This window comes from Salvelinus alpinus, chromosome 29 (assembly GCF_045679555.1).
Source record: "Salvelinus alpinus chromosome 29, SLU_Salpinus.1, whole genome shotgun sequence".
Classification (NCBI taxonomy): domain Eukaryota; kingdom Metazoa; phylum Chordata; class Actinopteri; order Salmoniformes; family Salmonidae; genus Salvelinus; species Salvelinus alpinus.
In genome coordinates this window covers 26,632,945-26,653,407 of record NC_092114.1, presented here as the reverse complement: position 1 = coordinate 26,653,407, position 20,463 = coordinate 26,632,945, and the positions used below count along the sequence as shown (strand labels likewise).

The 20,463-nt window shown below is 43.7% G+C and overlaps 1 protein-coding gene across 1 annotated transcript; it reads right to left on the bottom strand.

Moving 5' to 3' along the window:
• Positions 1-4,605: 4,605 nt before the first annotated feature.
• On the bottom strand, positions 4,606-19,225 carry LOC139559404 (transmembrane protein 170B-like). Its single transcript, XM_071375405.1, has 3 exons — positions 18,809-19,225; positions 13,252-13,422; positions 4,606-8,948 (listed from the first exon to the last, which is right to left on the bottom strand). Exons 1-3 carry the CDS (start codon positions 18,978-18,980, stop codon positions 8,818-8,820), a joined length of 474 nt encoding a protein of 157 aa, XP_071231506.1. The 5' UTR covers positions 18,981-19,225; the 3' UTR covers positions 4,606-8,817.
• Positions 19,226-20,463: the final 1,238 nt, after the last annotated feature.

Here is a 20,463-nt window from a genome sequence, read left to right as displayed (position 1 = left end):
AGAGTTTGAAGAACTCCTCGTCAATCAAGAACTCCTCGTCCAATTTGAGGTGAGTAATCCCAGTTCTGATGTCCAGAAGCTCTTTTCGGTCAAAAGAGACGGTAGCAGCAACATTATGTACAAAACAATTGACGAACAATGTGAAAAAACAAACAAAATAGCTTGGTTGGTTAAGAGCCAATAAGACGGCAGCCCTCCCCTCCGGAGCCATCTGTATGTACCTGTCCATGTTTTTATAGTTCACCAGTGGACCATTAATCTGTGGTATTTTAGTGGAAACTATTACGGCATGGCTAGATAACAGTCCTTAGAATAATAAACCTCTGGTCTGTAGAAAAGTGTGTATGAACTAGATCACAGAGGTGAAGGCCGTGACCAGAGCATTTCCAGGTTACATTCCTGGAAAATAAGAGTACAGATTGTACCAGGGGCCACGTGAAGGACAACTGGGCTTCGTCACAAATGGCAACCTATTCCCTATATAGTGCACTACTATTGACCAAGCTCAGTAGGGCTCTGGTCAAAAGTACAGTATTTAAGGAATAGGGTACTATTTGGAACATACCTCTGGTGTGACATGTCCAATACCAGGACAAGCTATGGAAGACAGTTAAAATAGGAAAGCAACAAAACAGAGTTCCTGTTTCGGAAGATAAAATACAGACTGTCCCACAGGTAAAGTTTGGGGTAGCACCAAGTTGACGCACACACACACACACACACACACACACACACACACACACACACACACACACACACACACACACACACACACACACACACACACACACACACACACACACACACACACACACACACACACACACACACACACACACACACACACACACACACACACACACACACGTTCCCTGTATCATTCTCACACCGCCGCTCTTCCCTACTCTATCTACTCTTATAAAACATTTCTTGCCCCCTATCCGTGCTTAGACTCAGGCTAAGTCCCAAATGGCATCCTATTTCCTTTGATCAGAGCATTATGGGTCCTGGTCAAAAGTAGTATACTATATAGGGAATATGGTGCCATTTGGGACGTAACCTCAGACTGGGCCACAGAGCAGCCACTGACCTCTTAACAGCTCCTCTCAGCCACACTCCTACTGGTTATAAAACCCTCACCTACTGGTTATAAAACCCTCTTCTACTGGTTATAAAACCCTCTCCTACTGGTTATAAAACCCTCTCCTACTGGTCATGAAACCCTCTCCTACTGGTTATAAAACCCTCTCCTACTGGTTATAAAACCCTCTCCTACTGGTTATAAAACCCTCTCCTACTGGTTATAAAACCCTCTCCTACTGGTTATAAAACCCTCTCCTACTGGTTATAAAACCCTCTTCTACTGGTTATAAAACCCTCTCCTACTGGTTATAAAACCCTCTCCTACTGGTTATAAAACCCTCTCCTACTGGTTATAAAACCCTCTCCTACTGGTTATAAAACCCTATCCTACTGGTTATAAAACCCTCTCCTACTGGTTATAAAACCCTCTCCTACTGGTTATAAAACCCTCTCCTACTGGTTATAAAACCCTCTCCTACTGGTTATAAAACCCTCTTCTACTGGTTATAAAACCCTCTCCTACTGGTTATAAAACCCTCTTCTACTGGTTATAAAACCCTCTCCTACTGGTTATAAAACCCTCTTCTACTGGTTATAAAACCCTCTCCTACTGGTTATAAAACCCTCTTCTACTGGTTATAAAACCCTCTCCTACTGGTTATAAAACCCTCTCCTACTGGTTATAAAACCCTCTCCTACTGGTTATAAAACCCTCTCCTACTGGTTATAAAACCCTCTCCTACTGGTTATAAAACCCTCTCCTACTGGTTATAAAACCCTCTCCTACTGGTCATGAAACCCTCTCCTACTGGTTATAAAACCCTCTCCTACTGGTTATAAAACCCTCTCCTACTGGTTATAAAACCCTCTCCTACTGGTTATAAAACCCTCTCCTACTGGTTATAAAACCCTCTCCTACTGGTTATAAAACCCTCTCCTACTGGTTATAAAACCCTCTCCTACTGGTTATAAAACCCTCTCCTACTGGTTATAAAACCCTCTCCTACTGGTTATAAAACTCTCTCCTACTGGTTATAAAACCCTCTCCTACTGGTTATAAAACCCCCTCCTACTGGTTATAAAACCCTCTTCTACTGGTTATAAAACCCTCTCCTACTAGTTATAAAACCCTCTCCTACTGGTTATAAAACCCTCTCCTACTGGTTATAAAACCCTCTCCTACTGGTTATAAAACCCTCTCCTACTGGTTATAAAACCCTCTCCTACTGGTTATAAAACCCTCTTCTACTGGTTATGAAACCCTCTCCTACTGGTCATGAAACCCTCTCCTACTGGTTATAAAACCCTCTCCTACTGGTTATAAAACCCTCTCCTACTGGTTATAAAACCCTCTTCTACTGGTTATAAAACCCTCTCCTACTGGTTATAAAACCCTCTCCTACTGGTCATGAAACCCTCTCCTACTGGTTATAAAACCCTCTCCTACTGGTTATAAAACCCTCTTCTACTGGTTATAAAACCCTCTCCTACTGGTTATAAAACCCTCTCCTACTGGTTATAAAACCCTCTTCTACTGGTTATAAAACCCTCTCCTACTGGTCATGAAACCCTCTCCTACTGGTTATAAAACCCTCTCCTACTGGTTATAAAACCCTCTCCTACTGGTTATAAAACCCTCTTCTACTGGTTATAAAACCCTCTCCTACTGGTTATAAAACCCTCTCCTACTGGTCATGAAACCCTCTCCTACTGGTTATAAAACCCTCTCCTACTGGTTATAAAACCCTCTCCTACTGGTCATGAAACCCTCTCTTACTGGTTATAAAGCCCTCTCCTACTGGTTATAAAACCCTCTCCCACTGGTCATAAAACCCTCTCCTACTGGTCATAAAACCCTCTCCTACTGGTTATAAAATCCTCTCCTACTGGTTATACACTCTCTCCTACTGGTTATAAAACCCTCTCCTACTGGTTATAAAACCATCTCTTACTGGTCATAAAACCCTCTCCTACTGGTTATAAAACCCTCTCCTACTGGTTATAAAACCCTATCCTACTGGTCATAAAACCCTCTCCTACTGGTTATAAAATCCTCTCCTACTGGTTATACACTCTCTCCTACTGGTTATAAAACCCTCTCCTACTAGTTATAAAACAGTCCCTTGTATGAAGCCTTCTGGAAGAAACCACAGGGCTAGCCAGGACGCAGCGCTCTCAAGTAAGTAAAATAACAAAAACACACAGAAAACATGGCGATAACGACTTGAGACTATTTACTCTTTCATTCTACAAGCTACTGATTCAATTCCAATATTGTGAGTGCAATGTCTGCATTGTCGTCCCCCCCCCCCCCCCCACACACACACACACACACCCACCCACCTCAATCAGCCTATATTTGGAAATAAATTTAACAATGACCCCTGGACATTGAGTACTTATGGCAGTACAGCACAGAGGCTGCTAGCACATACAGTAATAGGAGACTAGGCATCTAAGCCTTGAGCTTTTGGGTTCCAGTCACGTACTTTGATTCCTCTGACAAGGCACATTACACAAATATCAACGGAAAGAACACTTGTCTATGGTTCTAAATATTATTTGGTTCTGACATGGAGACTAATATCGGATCAAGATCTTTACGATTGTTCGGCTCCACTTGCTGTGTGATGATCTATCACGTACTGAGGGCTCTCATTGAACATTGAAGGGCTGTACCATACTAGCCAAAACAGCAAACTTCCTCAAACCCAAGGGGTGGCCACACCACGTCTTTCAGCAGCTCCGTTCAAAATGCCTCTTATACAGTATTTAGAGCACGTATTATTTAACTGCTTTGTCTATAAATACCCTAGGCTCCAGGCTCCATCTCCAGTGTTCTCCTGTTCCACCTAAAGCTGGATGTTGGACCCCTTTCTAGATCATCAGAGGAGGAAGCGGCCGGTCACTCGGCCTGGCGCTACCCAAGCAGCGGCATTTGGCAGCGCCAGCCCCAGTAAATGGCCGCTCCCTCCTCTCATGATCTCTCCCTGGCATCGATTCCACATCCAGCACATCCCCCTGGGCAGACTCTTGCGGGCAATGCCAGGAGACCAGACATGAATGGGAGATGACAGGCCTGAGCCCAGTAAACAATGGCAGAGTCATATGGAAACACAATGGGGATTTGTGTTGAGGATGTGCGTGGATCTGTGGGTGGGGTGTGCCAGCCTGGTACGGCTTCAGCATGGTCAGACTGTAGGTAGTGTTCATTTTGACAGGAGGGAGGGAGGGACGGATAGATAGGACAAAAGGAGGTAGGAACAGAGAATAATGGCAAGAGGAAAAGATAGGAAAGTTTAACAGAGGGGTGATGTGGTAGAGGAAGGGAGAGAAAACATTAAGGACTGTACAGATGGTATACTGCAGAACGGTAGATTGCCAGGAAAGGCAGAGCTTCAGCATCACAGTCCCAATAATACTTCTACTAATACTAATGGTATTTTTTACAATATCCTGCAGCTGAACATACTTTACTATATGAAGAAATCTATTTAATACATTTAGGAACAAGTGACAATGTTAGCAAACAGTATTTTTTACTGTAAAACATTTTATTTCAACTGACTGCTCAGTATGTACAGGAGAACATTTGTACATAAATAGGCAAGTTATAAACATCAGCGGTTCGCTGGTACAAAATTAAAAAAGAACATATTATACATTATCTACATGTGTCACTTGTTTTGCACACCATTGTCTATAATGGATTGTCCGAATCCATTCACACACATTATCCGAGTTGTATTGCGCATGCAATTGCTGAGGGGCAGACTTGTCAGTGGAAAGTAAGTGGCATTTTGTACAACACTGGAGAGAACTGAGGGGGTGGCATTGGCTATAAACTCATGAGAAACACAGCGGATTCTAGGACAGGGCTTCGTACGGTCAGATGGCGGTTGGTGGTATTTAAAACTATAGGGATCACCCGTTGCAGAATGTCCCTTTTAGTTATTGCAGTGTAAACCGAGGATTACCCGTCCACATTTAAGACAATCACACAGGGATAGAACCAAAAACAGACAACCCAATTCTTACTCATCCTCATAAAATTCCAAACATTTGAATTCATGGCACACACATTGACGTTCTGAAATGTGGTAATAGACTGTATAGACAAATACATGTTATGGGTATCAAAATACTGTCCATGGCGCAATCATGATGTCTATGTATGTTTCCAGTACATGTCATGGTACACATCCCTCTGATGAAAACTTTGTATTCTATTTACCTTAATAGCCGATGCATCATGGTGCACTGATCTGAACAACAAAAGCTATGCTTCTTTGTCTCTCAACAAGAATAGTGCTTGGAGGTTTGTTGGCAGAAAAGTAGTTGTGAACACCTTGTAGATCACATTTTTGTTTTAGATTTTAAAAACTTAATTTGTTAATTAAGACATTGCTCAGTAAGACTACATTTCTGAACATACTGGGTCAGTCAGTGTTACACCTATGACAAGGTCCTTACCCTTTTTGCTCAACTCGATAAAGCATTTCAGATGCTGCAATGACAATTGTATTGCAGGGCCCTTCTGAAAAAAAATAAGTTAATACATGTTATAACACTCACATATACAACCACACAGACATACAGTACAACATAAACAACACTCTTGTCACAAGTCCTATGCACCATATCCAACTCTCAAACACAGTTTCATTCACAAACAGAAATATCTAGATAATATCGCTATAACAGCATTGTAGAGCCATCAGAAATACCTCACATTTGGTCTCTGAACTCAAGCCAAAAATATTAAAATGAGTGTAATAACTTACTAATACAATATGAATTCAGTTGATCTGGGGAATTTGATCATTAACAGTATTTGCTGATTATAGTTTGTTTTTTCCAAGTATTTTCTTTAATCAGAGAGTTCTGAGAGAGATAGTATGGGATAGTCATATTAGATTGGGCAAATTATCAAACACAGGCGTTTTCAGACCATCTGGAAGCCTCAGGAATTCATTTTAGAATCAAATACAAATTCAAATACAAATTGACAATATCAAAAAACTGCCACAGGCATATTTTCTTCTATACAACATCCACGATCATTACTGTATCAATCCAAATCCACCACTGACACTGGCTGCTACTTATTCAATACTCAGCGTACTGGCTCCCTCTGGTGCGCTGACTGGGTATTGAAGGTGAGTGGTGTCAATTACATAACTAAGGAAAAAACACAGCAATCACTTTCATTGGTAAACACTCTTAGATCACTCAATTAGGTCACACACTAGAATTTCATACTAAGCCAAAATGAAGCAAACATTGTTAACTTTTTGTGGGTTTGGGGATGTAAAATCCGTTTAGCTCAGCTCATGACATTGTGCAAAATAATGGTTCAGAAATTAAAGCGATTCATACTTTCTCAGCAATAATAACAACAATCAAAAAGTAAGGAACCCTTAACAAATAAAGCTAACATGTGAGAATGAAGTCCTTTGGCATAAAAAGAAACCCTTTGTTTCCAGAGAGGGCCTGGTGTGGTATTCACACCTAGTTTAGGGTGCAGCAGAGGGCCTTGTTTTATTGGTCCACGGTCATTTACTGACAAATGAAAGTGACTGAGAGATGGGATATCGTCAGCTATTGATTAAAAATGAATGACATTGTAAGGTACAAACCAGTGGGCCTTGCATCACTTCAATTCCAGGAGTGAATGTGTGCGTCCCAAATTCCCCCATAGGGCTCTGGTCAAAAATAGTGCACTTTGTAGGGAACAGAGTGCCATTTGGGATGCAGTAAGACCTGTCCTATAGTTGGTTAATAAACGTGAACTGTTCCAGAGGGTGGACAGGACAGACACAAACACATTCATCATGGTTAGTCCCATAGGGCCCCACAAAAAAAAACATTGCTCTGTAGTCCCAAAAGCACCTCCAAAACCACAGCAGTGCTTCTCAAACCCATATGGCTACGGTCAAAAAAGGGTGCACTATGAAGGGCATAAGGTGCCATTTTGGACGAAAACCTGCTTTTTGGGACCCGCTGTGTGTACTGGTGATGGGACAAACTGTATAAAATCCTATATGGATCTATGGGTCACCCACTGGGACCAATATCATAAAACAAACTGTGCGAAATAAAGGCAGGCCGTTGTCAGTGCAATATGCAAAGTCTAACTTAGTTAAAACACAAACAATACACACACGATTAGCAAGAACTAACAGGGAAGAAGGCAGGGAGCCATAGAAAATGGCTGTTTCAGCAGCAGTAGAGGATGCTTCCCAAATGACACCCTATAGGGAAAGGGTACCATTTGGGATGCACACTAAGTCTCTGACCTTCTCCAGGAATGGCTCTCTATGGAGTGGGATTTATAGGAGTCAATACAACATTGTTATCACAACAGCCAAGTAGCAGCTGGATTCCAACCGCTAAACCTTAACAGTAAATCTGCACCACAACACAGACAGTAAAACTTCCAAGAGATACTCAGAGATATTCCTCAAGAAGCAATACAGCTGCTACTACTAGGACAATTCTTCATTTTTACTTCAGTTAATACATTAGTTTACCTCCATAAAACCCTGTAAGAACCAAGTAGCAACTCTGACCCTCTCCAGCCAAGGTTCATGGTCAGAGTTGCAATTTCCTCAGAGTACGTTGGACAACCTGGACTGGTCTAGACGTGACAAACATCTAAAGGGCTCTACACTGTCAACGCAAATGATGGACCTACGTCAGCTCCGTTTGCGTAGACTGTGCAGAGCCCGTCACAAGGGTAGTGGTTATCTCCATAGTAACCTTGAACCAACGGAACCTCAACAACCTCCTCTATTTAGACACCTCTTAGGTAAAGGAGGTGGATCACCAACATTTAGAAAGTGAAAAGGTTAAGCATTATGGAGTGTTGCAAACAAAAACCCTGCTGTGGTAGTTAAAAGACTTTACAAGAAGGAATGGTTATTAGGATATCATTTTTCAAGGACAGAAGATCCAGTTGTTTGTGGATGGTAGATTTTTTTAACACCGAATGGTAGTTTGGTTGACCATCATCATTGGGTTTCCAACCTCTCAGGCATGTCAGAATGATGGTGGGTCTTCACAGGTCCAATTTTGTTCTGGCCATCTCATCAACGTACCGTGGCACTTCAAGGACCGTAGGCTTGAATTGTTCAATTAATTACAGGTTGCTGTGGTTTGTCTTTACTGTAAAAAAATTAGGAGTCCCCCCCACAAATGGAACAGAAATACTTCAACAGTCTGTAGAGATGGCCATGAAAGCATTCCCCTTTACAACACTGAAGTTAAGTCCCAGAGGACATCGGCACATAGAACCTCAAACGAGCTTTCAGTCCAGGATGTGGTTTCACTGGCTTGACAGTTGACAGAGTCTGCGGACATCGCCAACTGGTGGAGAGCCCAAGGAAGTGTGTTTTGAGAGGTCCCTTGTAGCAAAGGGAGCTCTAGCGAATGTAGCAGTGGCTGAACAGAGACACTAGGGGGCACTCTTCCACATTCATCCATCCCCAAATGTCTAGACGTCTAGGACTAGGACACCATCTTCTTCTCTTCTTCTATTTGACTATGTTTGTTTTCCTTCAAATACTACATGCAGTTAACTGCCACCCATTGGCTCTGTTGTCCGTCACTGCTTGTGTAACTGGTGGGATGTGAACCCCGGTCTATCGGACATGTGCCTTCCTTCCGCTTTCCTCTCTCCTCTCTTGTGTGTCTGTTCGTCAGTGAGTCTGTCCGCGTAGCAGAGTCATCTCTTCAGAGAGTGGCCAGTATACGTGAGAAGGAGATGACTACAGACAGTGTGGTCTGGCCCACTCCAAACACCAGGGCCTGGAGGGGGGCCATGTCCTTCCCTGCCACACGATACACCCCTGCCACGGCCGCACCTGGAAAGAGACACACACATATAAATTATATGACATTGATATGACTATAAATATGGCATACAATGGGCCTGCAGACACATACCGGCAGCCAGTCAAGGCTTGTCAACTGTGGCACAGACTGTTCAATAGCATTTTAGTACCAATAAGAATACACTCAAAAAAGCTCTTTCCATGAAATAGACTGACCAGGTGAATCCAGGTGAAAGCTATGATCCCTTATTGATGTCACTTGTTAAATCCACTTCAATCAGTGTAGATAAAGGGGAGGAGACAGGTTAAAGAAGGATTTTTAAGCCTTGAGACATTTGAGACATGGATTGTGTATCAAATCAAATCAAATTTTATTTGTCACATACACATGGTTAGCAGATGTTAATGCGAGTGTAGTGAAATGCTTGTGCTTCTAGTTACGACAATGCAGTAATAACCAACGAGTAATCTAACCTAATAATTGCACAACAGCTACCTTATACACACAAGTGTAAAGCGATGAAGAATATGTACATAAAGATATATGAATGAGTGATGGTACAGAACGGCATAGGCAAGATGCAGTAGATGGTATCGAGTACAGTATATACATATGAGATGAGTAATGTAGGGTATGTAAACATTATATTAAGTGGCATTGTTTAAAGTGGCTAGTGATACATGTATTACATAACGATGGCAAGATGCAGTAGGTGGTATAGAGTACAGTATATACATATGAGATGCGTAATATAGGGTATGTAAACATTATATTAAGTGGCATTGTTTAAAGTGGCTAGTGATACATTTTTTACATGTTAGCTGCTGCGCCTTCTTCACCACGCTGTCTGTGTGGGTGGACCAATTCAGTTTGTCCGTGATGTGTACGCCGAGGAACTTAAATCTTTCTACCCTCTCCACTACTGTCCCGTCGATGTGGACAGGGTGATGCTCCCTCTGCTGTTTCCTGAAGTCCACGATCATCTCCTTTGTTTTGTTGACGTTGAGTGTGAGGTTATTTTCCTGACACCACACTCCGAGGGCCCTCACCTCCTCCCTGTAGGCCGTCTCGTCGTTGTTGGTAATCAAGCCTACCACTGTAGTGTCGTCTGCAAACTTGATGATTGAGTTGGAGGCGTGCATGGCCACGCAGTCGTAGGTGAACAGGGAGTACAGGAGAGGGCTCAGAACGCACCCTTGTGGGGCCCCAGTGTTGAGGATCAGCGGGGTGGAGATGTTGTTACCTACCCTCACCACCTGGGGGTGGCTCATCAGAAAGTCCAGTACCCAGTTGCACAGGGCGGGGTCGAGACCCAGGGTCTCGAGCTTGATGACGAGTTTGGAGGGTACTATGGTGTTAAATGCTGAGCTGTAGTCGATGAACAGCATTCTCACATAGGTATTCCTCTTGTCCAGATGGATTAAGGCAGTGTGCAGTGTGGTTGCGATTGCGTCGTCTGTGGACCTATTGGGGCGGTATGCAAATTGAGGTGGGTCTAGGGTGTCCGGTAGGGTGGAGGTGATATGGTCCTTGACTAGTCTCTCAAAGCACTTCATGATTACGGAAGTGAGTGCTACGGGGCGGTAGTCGTTTAGCTCAGTTACCTTCGCTTTCTTGGGAACAGGAACAATGGTGGCCCTCTTGAAGCATGTGGGAACAGCAGACTGGGATAAGGATTCATTGAATATGTCCGTAAACACACCAGCCAGCTGGTCTGCGCATGCTCTGAGGACGCGGCTGGGGATGCCGTCTGGGCCTGCAGCCTTGCGAGGGTTAACACGTTTAAATTATTTACTCACGTCAGCTGCAGTGAAGGAGAATCCGCAGGTTTTGGTAGCGGGCCGTGTCAGTGGCACTGTATTGTCCTCAAAGCGAGCAAAGAAGTTGTTTAGTCTGTCTGGGAGCAAGACATCCTGGTCCGCGACGGGGCTTGTTTTCTTTTTGTAGTCCATGATTGACTGTAGACCCTGCAACATACCTCTCGTGTCTGAGCCGTTGAATTGCGACTCTACTTTGTCTCTATACTGACGCTTAGCTTGTTTGATTGCCTTGCGGAGGGAATAGCTACACTGTTTGTATTCGGTCATGTTTCCGGTCACCTTGCCCTGGTTAAAAGCAGTGGTTCGCGCTTTCAGTTTCGCCCGAATGCTGCCATCAATCCATTGTTTCTGGTTGGGGAATGTTTTAATAGTTGCTGTGGGTACGACATCGCCAATGCACTTGCTAATGAACTCGCTCACCAAATCAGCGTATTCGTCAATGTTGTTGTTTGACGCAATGCGGAACATATCCCAATCCACGTGACCGAAGCAATCTTGAAGCGTGGAATCAGATTGGTCGGACCAGCGTTGAACAGACCTGAGAGCGGGAGCTTCCTGTTTTAGTTTCTGTCTATAGGCCGGAAGCAACAAAATGGAGTCGTGGTCAGCTTTTACGAAAGGAGGGCGGGGGAGGGCCTTATATGCGTCGCGGAAGTAGAATTTAGGGAGTCTTGTTTTCAGATTAGCCTTGTTAAAATCCCCAGCTACAATGAATGCAGCCTCAGGATATGTGGTTTCCAGTTTACATAGAGTCAAATAAAGTTTGTTCAGGGCCATCGATGTGTCTGCTTGGGGGGAATATATGCGGCTGTGATTATAATCGAAGAGAATTCTCTTGGTAGATAATGCGGTCGACATTTGATTGTGAGGAATTCTAAGTCAGGTGAACAGAAGGACTTGAGTTCCTGTATGTTGTTATGATCACACCACGTCTCGTTAATCATAAGGTATGTGTACCATTCAGAGGGTGAATTGGCAAGACAAAAGATTTGAGTGCTTAAACGGGGTATGATAGTAGGTGCCAGGCGCACCGGTCTGAGTGTGTCAAGAACAGCAACGCTGCTGGGTTTTTTACGCTCAACAATTTCCCGTGTGTATCAAGAATGATCAACCACCCCAAAGGACATCCAGCCAACATGGGCCAGCATTCCTGTGGAACGCTTTCAACACCTTGTAGAGTCCATGCCCCAACGAATTGAGGCTGTTCTGAGGGCAAAAGGGGGTTCAACTCAATATTAGGAAGGTGTTCCTAATGTATTGTGCACTCAGTGTATGATCTCTCCTCATCCTTCCCTCGTATCGTCATAGCTCGCTACTGGAATCTAAAGTTGTCTCCGTAGAACCTCCTGCATGGGCAGCGGTAATACCGTTAAAAGATGTCCCTTTTAAAGCTGGTCGCATTAATACGTGTGATTGAGTGCCTGACCACATACTGTGTTTACTTGCCACTCTGGATGCATCCCAAATGGCACCCTATTCCCTTCATAGAGCACTAGTGCACTATGTACTGTAGGGATTAGGGTGCCATTTGGGATGGATCACTCTCTCTCTCCCTACAAGTTAGTCATGCTTCTCTCACAATACGCCAACCGCCTGTATTGAAGAAGGTCTCAAAAGTACAACTGTCAGAGTGCAACTTTTAAAAATTCTTATCTCAAAGCCAAGATACAAATCTTAATTTAAGTCAACATGGTAAAGAAAAGACAAGGGAGCGATAACCTATAAACTGGCTCAAAGTTGTTGACATCTGACTTTTGCCAGTCGACCAGTGAATAACCTCACCTTCCCTCCCTCTTGACAGAGTGTTACTGGCTGGCTGCTGCTAGACGGTGCTAGCTCTTAGCTGTTTCAGCGTACACACGGGGCAATGCACAGGCAATAGTCTGCTCTCTCTCTCGGCGAGCTTCCACATTAATAATAAAGTGGTCTGTCTATTTTTGGCTTGGCTTGCCTCTCTATGATTGAGTGTGATTCACCCAGCCCTGTCCTCAGGAGCTCCTGCCGTGTCATACCCTACGTACTGTAGCTCACAGACTCACAGGCTGCATCCCAAATGGCACCCTATTACCTATACAGTGCACTGCTTTGACCAGAGCCCTATGGGTGCACTATGTAGGGTACAAGGTGCCATTTGGGACATAAAAAAAGACAGGTCTATTTCCACAGAAAGATACAGTACTATGTACCACTCTCTGATATACTTAGCTACTGGACTGGAAGATGATATATCAGAGGAGGGAGGATGATATTTGGGGTAAAAATGTTGAGCATGTGTACAGAGGACAATGGGATAGAGAGAGTCAGACAGACGGAGAGACAGAGAGACAGACAGACAGACAGACAGACAGACAGACAGACAGACAGACAGACAGGACAAAAGGAGGTAGGAACAGGGAATAATGGCAAGAGGGATAAGGAAGTTTAAGAGAGAGGTGCTGTTGTGACAAACAATACACCCCCCCCCCCCCCACACACACACACACACACACACACAAAGTGGGAGGTGACTCACTGGTGATGACCCCACCGGCCAAGGAGGCCAGGAAGCCCACGCTGACCAGGACCAGGGTGATGAGGCGACCCCTCTTGTGGCGCTGCAGCATGACTAACATGAGCAGGCCCATTGCCCCGTGGACGAAGAGCGAGGAGAAAAGACACCACAGGAACACCCAGTACCACATCTCTGAGAAGAGGGTAGGAAAGAACACATGCAGTCGAGTGGTTATACACAGGGAAACAACACGCATCGAATAGAGTGGTTAGTTAGACAGCTCTGTAGGCATACCAACAACCTCAGAAATGTTGACATACAAGTGTAGGATCTTAATTTGAGCCAGTTTGTTACAGCAGGAAAATAATCCAGCAGCAACAGGAAATGGGAATTATTATGTAGATTGTAATTAACCCTATCAATCCCAAGACCACAGCAAAAATCGGCTTTTCTTTTATCTGACTTTCATTTATCTGCATGTCCAGCCCTTATATTTAGCCTCACAGTGAAGTGTTTCACCATTTTATTTTCAGGACAACCAGGGCTACAAGTAGAACAGAAAACTATTTGACATAAACAGTTGCATTTATGAGTTTTATTGATAAAGGTCAATCAAAAAAACTATGTCCGCCAAAGCAAAAACTGTTGCTATAAGTACATGCTATAAGTACAGAAATGATTTGCTCACTGGGAAATGAATATCCAACTAGTCAGTGACAACTGTGTGGAGTTTGGAGTTTGTGACAGCAACTATGTGAACTTATTACAGTATTATAGACACTATGTACTGGGATTTCCTATGATCTTCGATGTAGAAGAACCCCTTATCTTCTAACGACTCTTGTGTGGCTTGTAAACGTCCTAGAGTAAAATTAGCATGTTTCTGAGTTTCTCAGCTTTTCATAGATATCTTTTTATTAATTTGTAGCTCAAACCATTCGGACTCTACAGATGTTTTTGTATAAAAGCCCCAGCCCCCTTAGGGAGTGTCTCACAAACACCGCTCTAGCTCAGCCCCCGTTAATCACACAGAATACTGGTTGGTATCTACGGATAAAGAAGAAACAGACAAATCCAATGGTATAACCAGAGTTACAGTGGGACTCATTAGGTCAATTTAAATTTTTTGTTAGGGCAAATCAAGTCTGACATTTTAAAGTGGAAATGGTACTGTACACACAGGTCTCTGAATGGAAAACATCTGGTTAGAATAGACACATTTGAAGTAACAACCCCTGCGAGGTGTCGGAGAACATGGCCTTTGCTCTAAAGACAGAACCAAGCATGTGATTTTAGACATATCTCTAAACAAACACCCACAGAAAACTGTTTTGTTTGAAAACACAGGTACAGGATGATATCTGAGAGAGCGAGAGAGAGAGAAGCAGCAGCAGCACATATCCGATTTCAATCTACAGGCACCGTGTGCCTGGGCCCATCAGGAAGGCAGCCGAGCACCGTAATAAACACTATGCAACAAAACAGGCTGCATTCCAAATGACACCCTACACAGACATCGTCTGCTGTTAAAGATTAAAGCGGTAACATCTCAAATCCAGGTACCCATTTGGAAGGTTTATGAAGGGTATTAAATCCATTCAGTTAAGGATTTAAAAGCACTTAAATAAGCATTTCAATTCAATGTTATTTCAAATTTTGAGAAATGTTTGGATACTGAGCATGTACCTGCTCTGTTGCTCCCGTCAGGGGGACTACTGTACGACTCAACATTACCCCAATGAAAACCCCAAACTGACACATCTCTTGGACACCCAGAACTAGTCACGAGATATTAAACTGGTTCACATACGGTACATACAGTCTAATTATCCCATTTCACAAAGAGCTCCTCCACAAATATAGAGACCGTTATGTGTTGGGGAGGATGGAACACAGTCTTATGAAGTCCCAGAGAGGGTCCTGCAGAGAGCCCTATTCACATTCTCTCCCTCTCTCTATTCCTTGTTTCCTGGGCCACAGGCTCCGAGAGACAGGCTTTGCGAGGGGCCAGATTGGCTATGGATATGAGATTCGACTGGATGTTTGGGGTAGGGGAGAGAGTGAATGGAAGCTCAGAATGCTTTGATTTGATGTTGGACATGTTATCACATTCTGGCAATACATGTGCCAATGATTTGAATGTTCTGAATGTGCCATCTAATATGTCAACATCTGCTACGCTACTGTTGGGATGGGAATTTAAACCCCTCTGCAAAGTAATGTATCAATCAGTAGAAACGCTTTAGCATATCCATTTAACCTTGTTCCACAATCCACTGAGTGCCTACCTCCTACCTCCTCCTGTATCGATCAGGCCAACAGCTGTCATGCTTGGCATAGAGAGAGAGACATTATAGGGGGGTGACACAAGGCCTTTTGTGCTGCCTACCCTGCATGGTCTAAACAGAACACACAGCCAGCTCAGTCAGCTCAGTGGCTGTGATGAGTTACAATACAGGCCCCTATCTGTGGTCACCTCCCATCTGGCAGCGGAGTGAGATGTCAGGGGAAGACAGGCTTGGGACGAGATACTGTAAAGAGAGGGAGAGGGATGTATCGAGAGAGAGACAGAGAGTGGCAGAGAGAGGAGGATGGATGGTACAGGGAAAGAGTGTCTGTGTGAGAGAGCAAGAGAGCGAGAGAGAGCGAAAGAGGGAGGAATTGGGGCCAGACTGGAGAGGCACGCCAGTCAAGGAAGAAAGGCGCGGGACAAGATACTGTAAAGAAAACGAGGGTGATGTAGAGAGATAGAAAGGTAGAGAGAGAGAGAAAGAGAGTGAAATATAGAGTTATGGAAAGAGAGAGACAGAAGGAGAGAGAGAGAGATGGATGGATAGAGAGGAGCAAGCAGGGCCAGACTTGGGCCAGAGAGGCACGCCACCGCCAGCCAACTCCATTAGGATTCCACACAGGCCCCGGGATGGCGCTAGCTGAGCAGCTGCCGCCCAACACTAAGCCTGGCTGGATTTGTGGTGCATAGGGGCACACCACACACCTCTGCTCTGTCACACCACTGGAACATAGATAGCTCAGCGGCACCATTCTCTGCATGGCACCGCTTATACTGTGTGTGTGTGTGTGTGTGTGTGTGTGTGTGTGTGTGTGTGTGTGCGTGTGTGCGTGCGTGCGTGCGTGCGTGTGTGTACTCTGGATTGTAATACAGGTGCTGTGTCATCTTCAGGCATGCAACCCCAACCTCAACTCAACCCCTCGGTCAGAAGACTGTAGTATTATTAATGTTTGTTATGCTGCTAATCCCCTAACACAAACCTGGGGGCCTCCATCAGCAGCTTTCACAACACACAGTGGGGGCCAGCTGGCCTCGCATGCTAACACAAAACATGAAAGAGAAAAGCATTATGTTCCCATTCCACTGATAAGCGGTCAAACGTTTGACCCATAGAGCCTACAAAGGCACTGCCAGGCATTGGTTGTATCCCAAATGGCACCATATTTAGTGAACTAGTTTTGACCAAGGTGCTTCTTTTGACCAGGGTCCTTCTTTTGACCATGGCCCATACTTCTGGATAGTAATGTCATAGTCACTGCTACAGCCTAGTCAGGCTTTGAGAGATTGATCCCTATGACAGAGAACAGCAAGGATACAGTACTGTGAAAAACACCTGAAAGTTGTCATTGAGTACTGTAATAACATGTAATGAGATGCTAATAGGATGGAATAACATGGCAATAACACGTGACAGAAGTGTGAACAATTCAAGAGAAGAAAGCATGAAAAGACTGATGGTGCCACCACTAATCAGCAGTAATCCATCTGAGCACATCAATAATCACATAGTACAAAGACAATGGCAAACCTCTTTGCTGGGTGCATGCAATCTTATTACACCATCCTGTCGATTTTAAACTGAAAAACAGAGGCATGTTTTTGCTCTTGACTGAGAATAGAGAAGGAAATGAGAAGTGAAACTGCTGGTATGGATGTTCACAGGAAATACCATTTGTTAAAGTACTCTGCCAGAGGAGTCTGTGAGTGACACTGTAAAAGTATAAAGGAGTTGTCTGTCATAACTTGTAGAGTTTATGGCCACTGTGTGAGTCTACACTGAACTTGCTTAGGGCATCTAACTTAATTGTAGCTTGTTTTTCATGACTGGTTTTGAGGATCGTATGGCAGTCCTGCTGCCAGATACTGGATGGTACTCATTGGTTTACTCTTGTCTCACCACCACAGCAACTTTACTTCTGCAATACTTGTGCATGTGAGTCACTTCCCTGCTGAGTCAGCATGATTAATCATGGTTGTGTCCCAAATAGGGTGCCATGTCATGTCCATGTCTTGTTTTTCTTCATGTTTCTCAGCCCAGGATGTCCGCTTGGGCTTGCTCTCATAACATCTACATGCCAGCTATGATGCCCGTATACAGTGTGTCCATCCTCTTTGCAAGGCAAAAAGGAATTCCAGTCAAGAGAGGTCTTGAAATATCTTGTTATTATGACATTGTAATGGCAATTGTTCCACCGCCCAATTCATTCTTAGGTTATTGTATTCTTAGGTTATTGTATTCTTAGGTTATTGTATTCTTAGGTTATTGTATTCTCTTACCACTTTAGCATTTTCACTCATTCAAAATGAATACCACAAGTACAATGACCAATGTACTAGCATGCTGATATCATATCTCATTATGTAAATAAATAAAACCTTGTAAAAGCCTTTTGAGAGAGGGGGGATAAGATAGAGAGAGAGACAGATGGACGGACAGACAGACAGAAAAATAAAAGAGAGAGAGTCCTAATTGTAATGACTGGTTAGTCAGGTGTTTAATCATCTTCTGTGACATTGTCACTCATGACTGTTTACATCTCAACAAATACTTACGGTAATTTAGAAGTTACCCACTGCTGTGCAGAATAGTCACAGTAGTCTACAATACAGCATCTAGGCCTCCTTTTACACACACACATACCACATACACACACTGTAAATGTAAGGCGTGGATGGATGTGCCATATCTCCCTAGAACACCCCAGACAGCCTATCCGGGAGTTGGAGAGGATGACACTAATTACCTGTGATTACTCGACCGCAGGACAAAGGGAGAGGGCTGCGTGGCTGCAACAGAGATGACAACACTACATTTCACAGTGCCAAGTGCATTCACGCAGCATAAAGATGCATTAACCGGTAGAATATACTTGTTATTCATTCGATGACTGAGTTATATTTGTGTTTATAATTTAATTGCCGTAACACATTGGCCGTTGTTATTCAAGTGACACCAAGGTATTGAGAGGCGAATGCCTCTTAAAAAGTAAGGTACCGGTAGGCTACAATATGGAGACCGACAGAAGAAACACTTCGGGGCAGTTACCGGTGCCCGGTTGTATTTCATACCGTGTATACTCTCCCTTTACAAATGGACGCGCACAGCTGCCCATGTCACCCCATTCTATCCAACAGTACAGTAAATTAATAGAAAACGGTGTGTAGCCTACAGCACCGGTAATTGGGTGAACCGAGCCAAATCCCACACACAACGGTTGAAACGCTGCCAAGTGCACGACATGTGTTTACACTGTACAGTAATAATGTGACATACATTACATAGCCTACCTGTGAAATGTTGCAGCGTCGTGCCTTGCACCCAGAGGCTCAGCACTTGCTGCACCGATAGATTGATAGAATAATCCCTATTCGTGTTCATGTTTCTGCCGCCGGCGCTGCCGCCGCCCGGGTTTGCATCCCTCTTTGTCAAATGGCTGTAAGTGGCTTTTGACGAAGACATCGAGGAGACCGGGGTGGCATGAGCTCCGAGGCTTGATCCCCCGGCGCGCACCCCTCTACCGGTGCCTCTGTTTCGGTTTGACGTTGTTGGTCTCCGCGCGGGGAAGGAAAGGGCCAACAGCTCGTCTGCTCGTGCTCATTCTCGGTTGCAGCGGCGGTTGTTTGGAGGCCATGATGAGGATGGCAGCGCACACAGAGGAGTCGTCCTACATCAGCCCTTCTCTCTACACAACCCTTAAAGGGGCCGTCACCAGTTAAAGGGGAGTATACAGTGAAAGCGTACTGTTATGATATTGTAGCAGCTTATGAATGGGGAACAAAAGATGAGTAATTAGTACAGTAGCGTTTACACTGAAAACGTGCGTCTTCATTTGGCCCATGCGGGCGTAAGAGAGCGGTAAAATTGTGACAATCAGTGATGGATGTTGTAGGCTAGTAGAAATCTGCATTTAACTAAGGAGTGAGCTGGCAAATCTTTTGATTTTCAATGAAAAGGCAGTTTTGTGACACTGTACTACAAGAATGATGCGTTTGTGTAGTGCAGGGCGTTGTCCATGACGTCGTATTGATGCAGGTACTGTCCATGGTGCTGATTCGCTCCCGAAGCGTCAATCTTAAATCGCCTGATAAAGGTGGAGTAGCATAGCATAATATAAATAAGAGGCATCATATTCAGCAGATCATATATTCTGTATTACTATAAAAGGAGTAAATATTAAGGTCCTCATTCGGAAATATATCAGAGATGTATCAGCTAACATTCCAGACACAAAGATTTTGCTGTGAAAGTGGATGAAAAATCTGAAAGCTACTTTTTATTTGTCTATTTATCAGGAACCATGCATAGCATAATAAAGAGCCTTTTGCACCAGAGCTAGCAACAGAGCTTAGTTCCATTATGGTCCCTTCAACAAACAGATTTTAGAATTTAGATCAACACTTTGCAGGTTTTACATTTCACATCAAGTTAGTGGGGAGACTTTTTACAGTAGGTCTAATGACTATTGTTAATAAGCATGAATAGACTTTGAATTTATAAATGTGAATTACAGCATTGCTACAAAATGTACAGTACCAGTCAAAAGTTTGGACACACCTACTCATTCAAGGGTTCTTCTATAGTTTTACTATATTCTACAATGTAGAATAATGGTGAAGACATTAAAACTATGAAATAACACATTTATTTTACCTTTATTTAACTAGGCAAGTCAGTTAAGAACAAAGTCTTATTAACAATGACAGCTTACCCCGGACGACGCTGGGCCAATTGTGCACCACCATATGGGACTCCCAATCACGACCTGGTGTGATGCAGCAACCAAAAAAGTGTTAAACAAATCAAAATATATTTTTGATTTTAGAATCTTCAAAGTAGCCACCCTTTGCCTTGATGACAGCTTTGCACACCTGGCATTCTCTCAACCAACTTCATGAGCTAGTCACCTGGAATGCATTTCAATTAACAGGTGTAACTTGTTAAA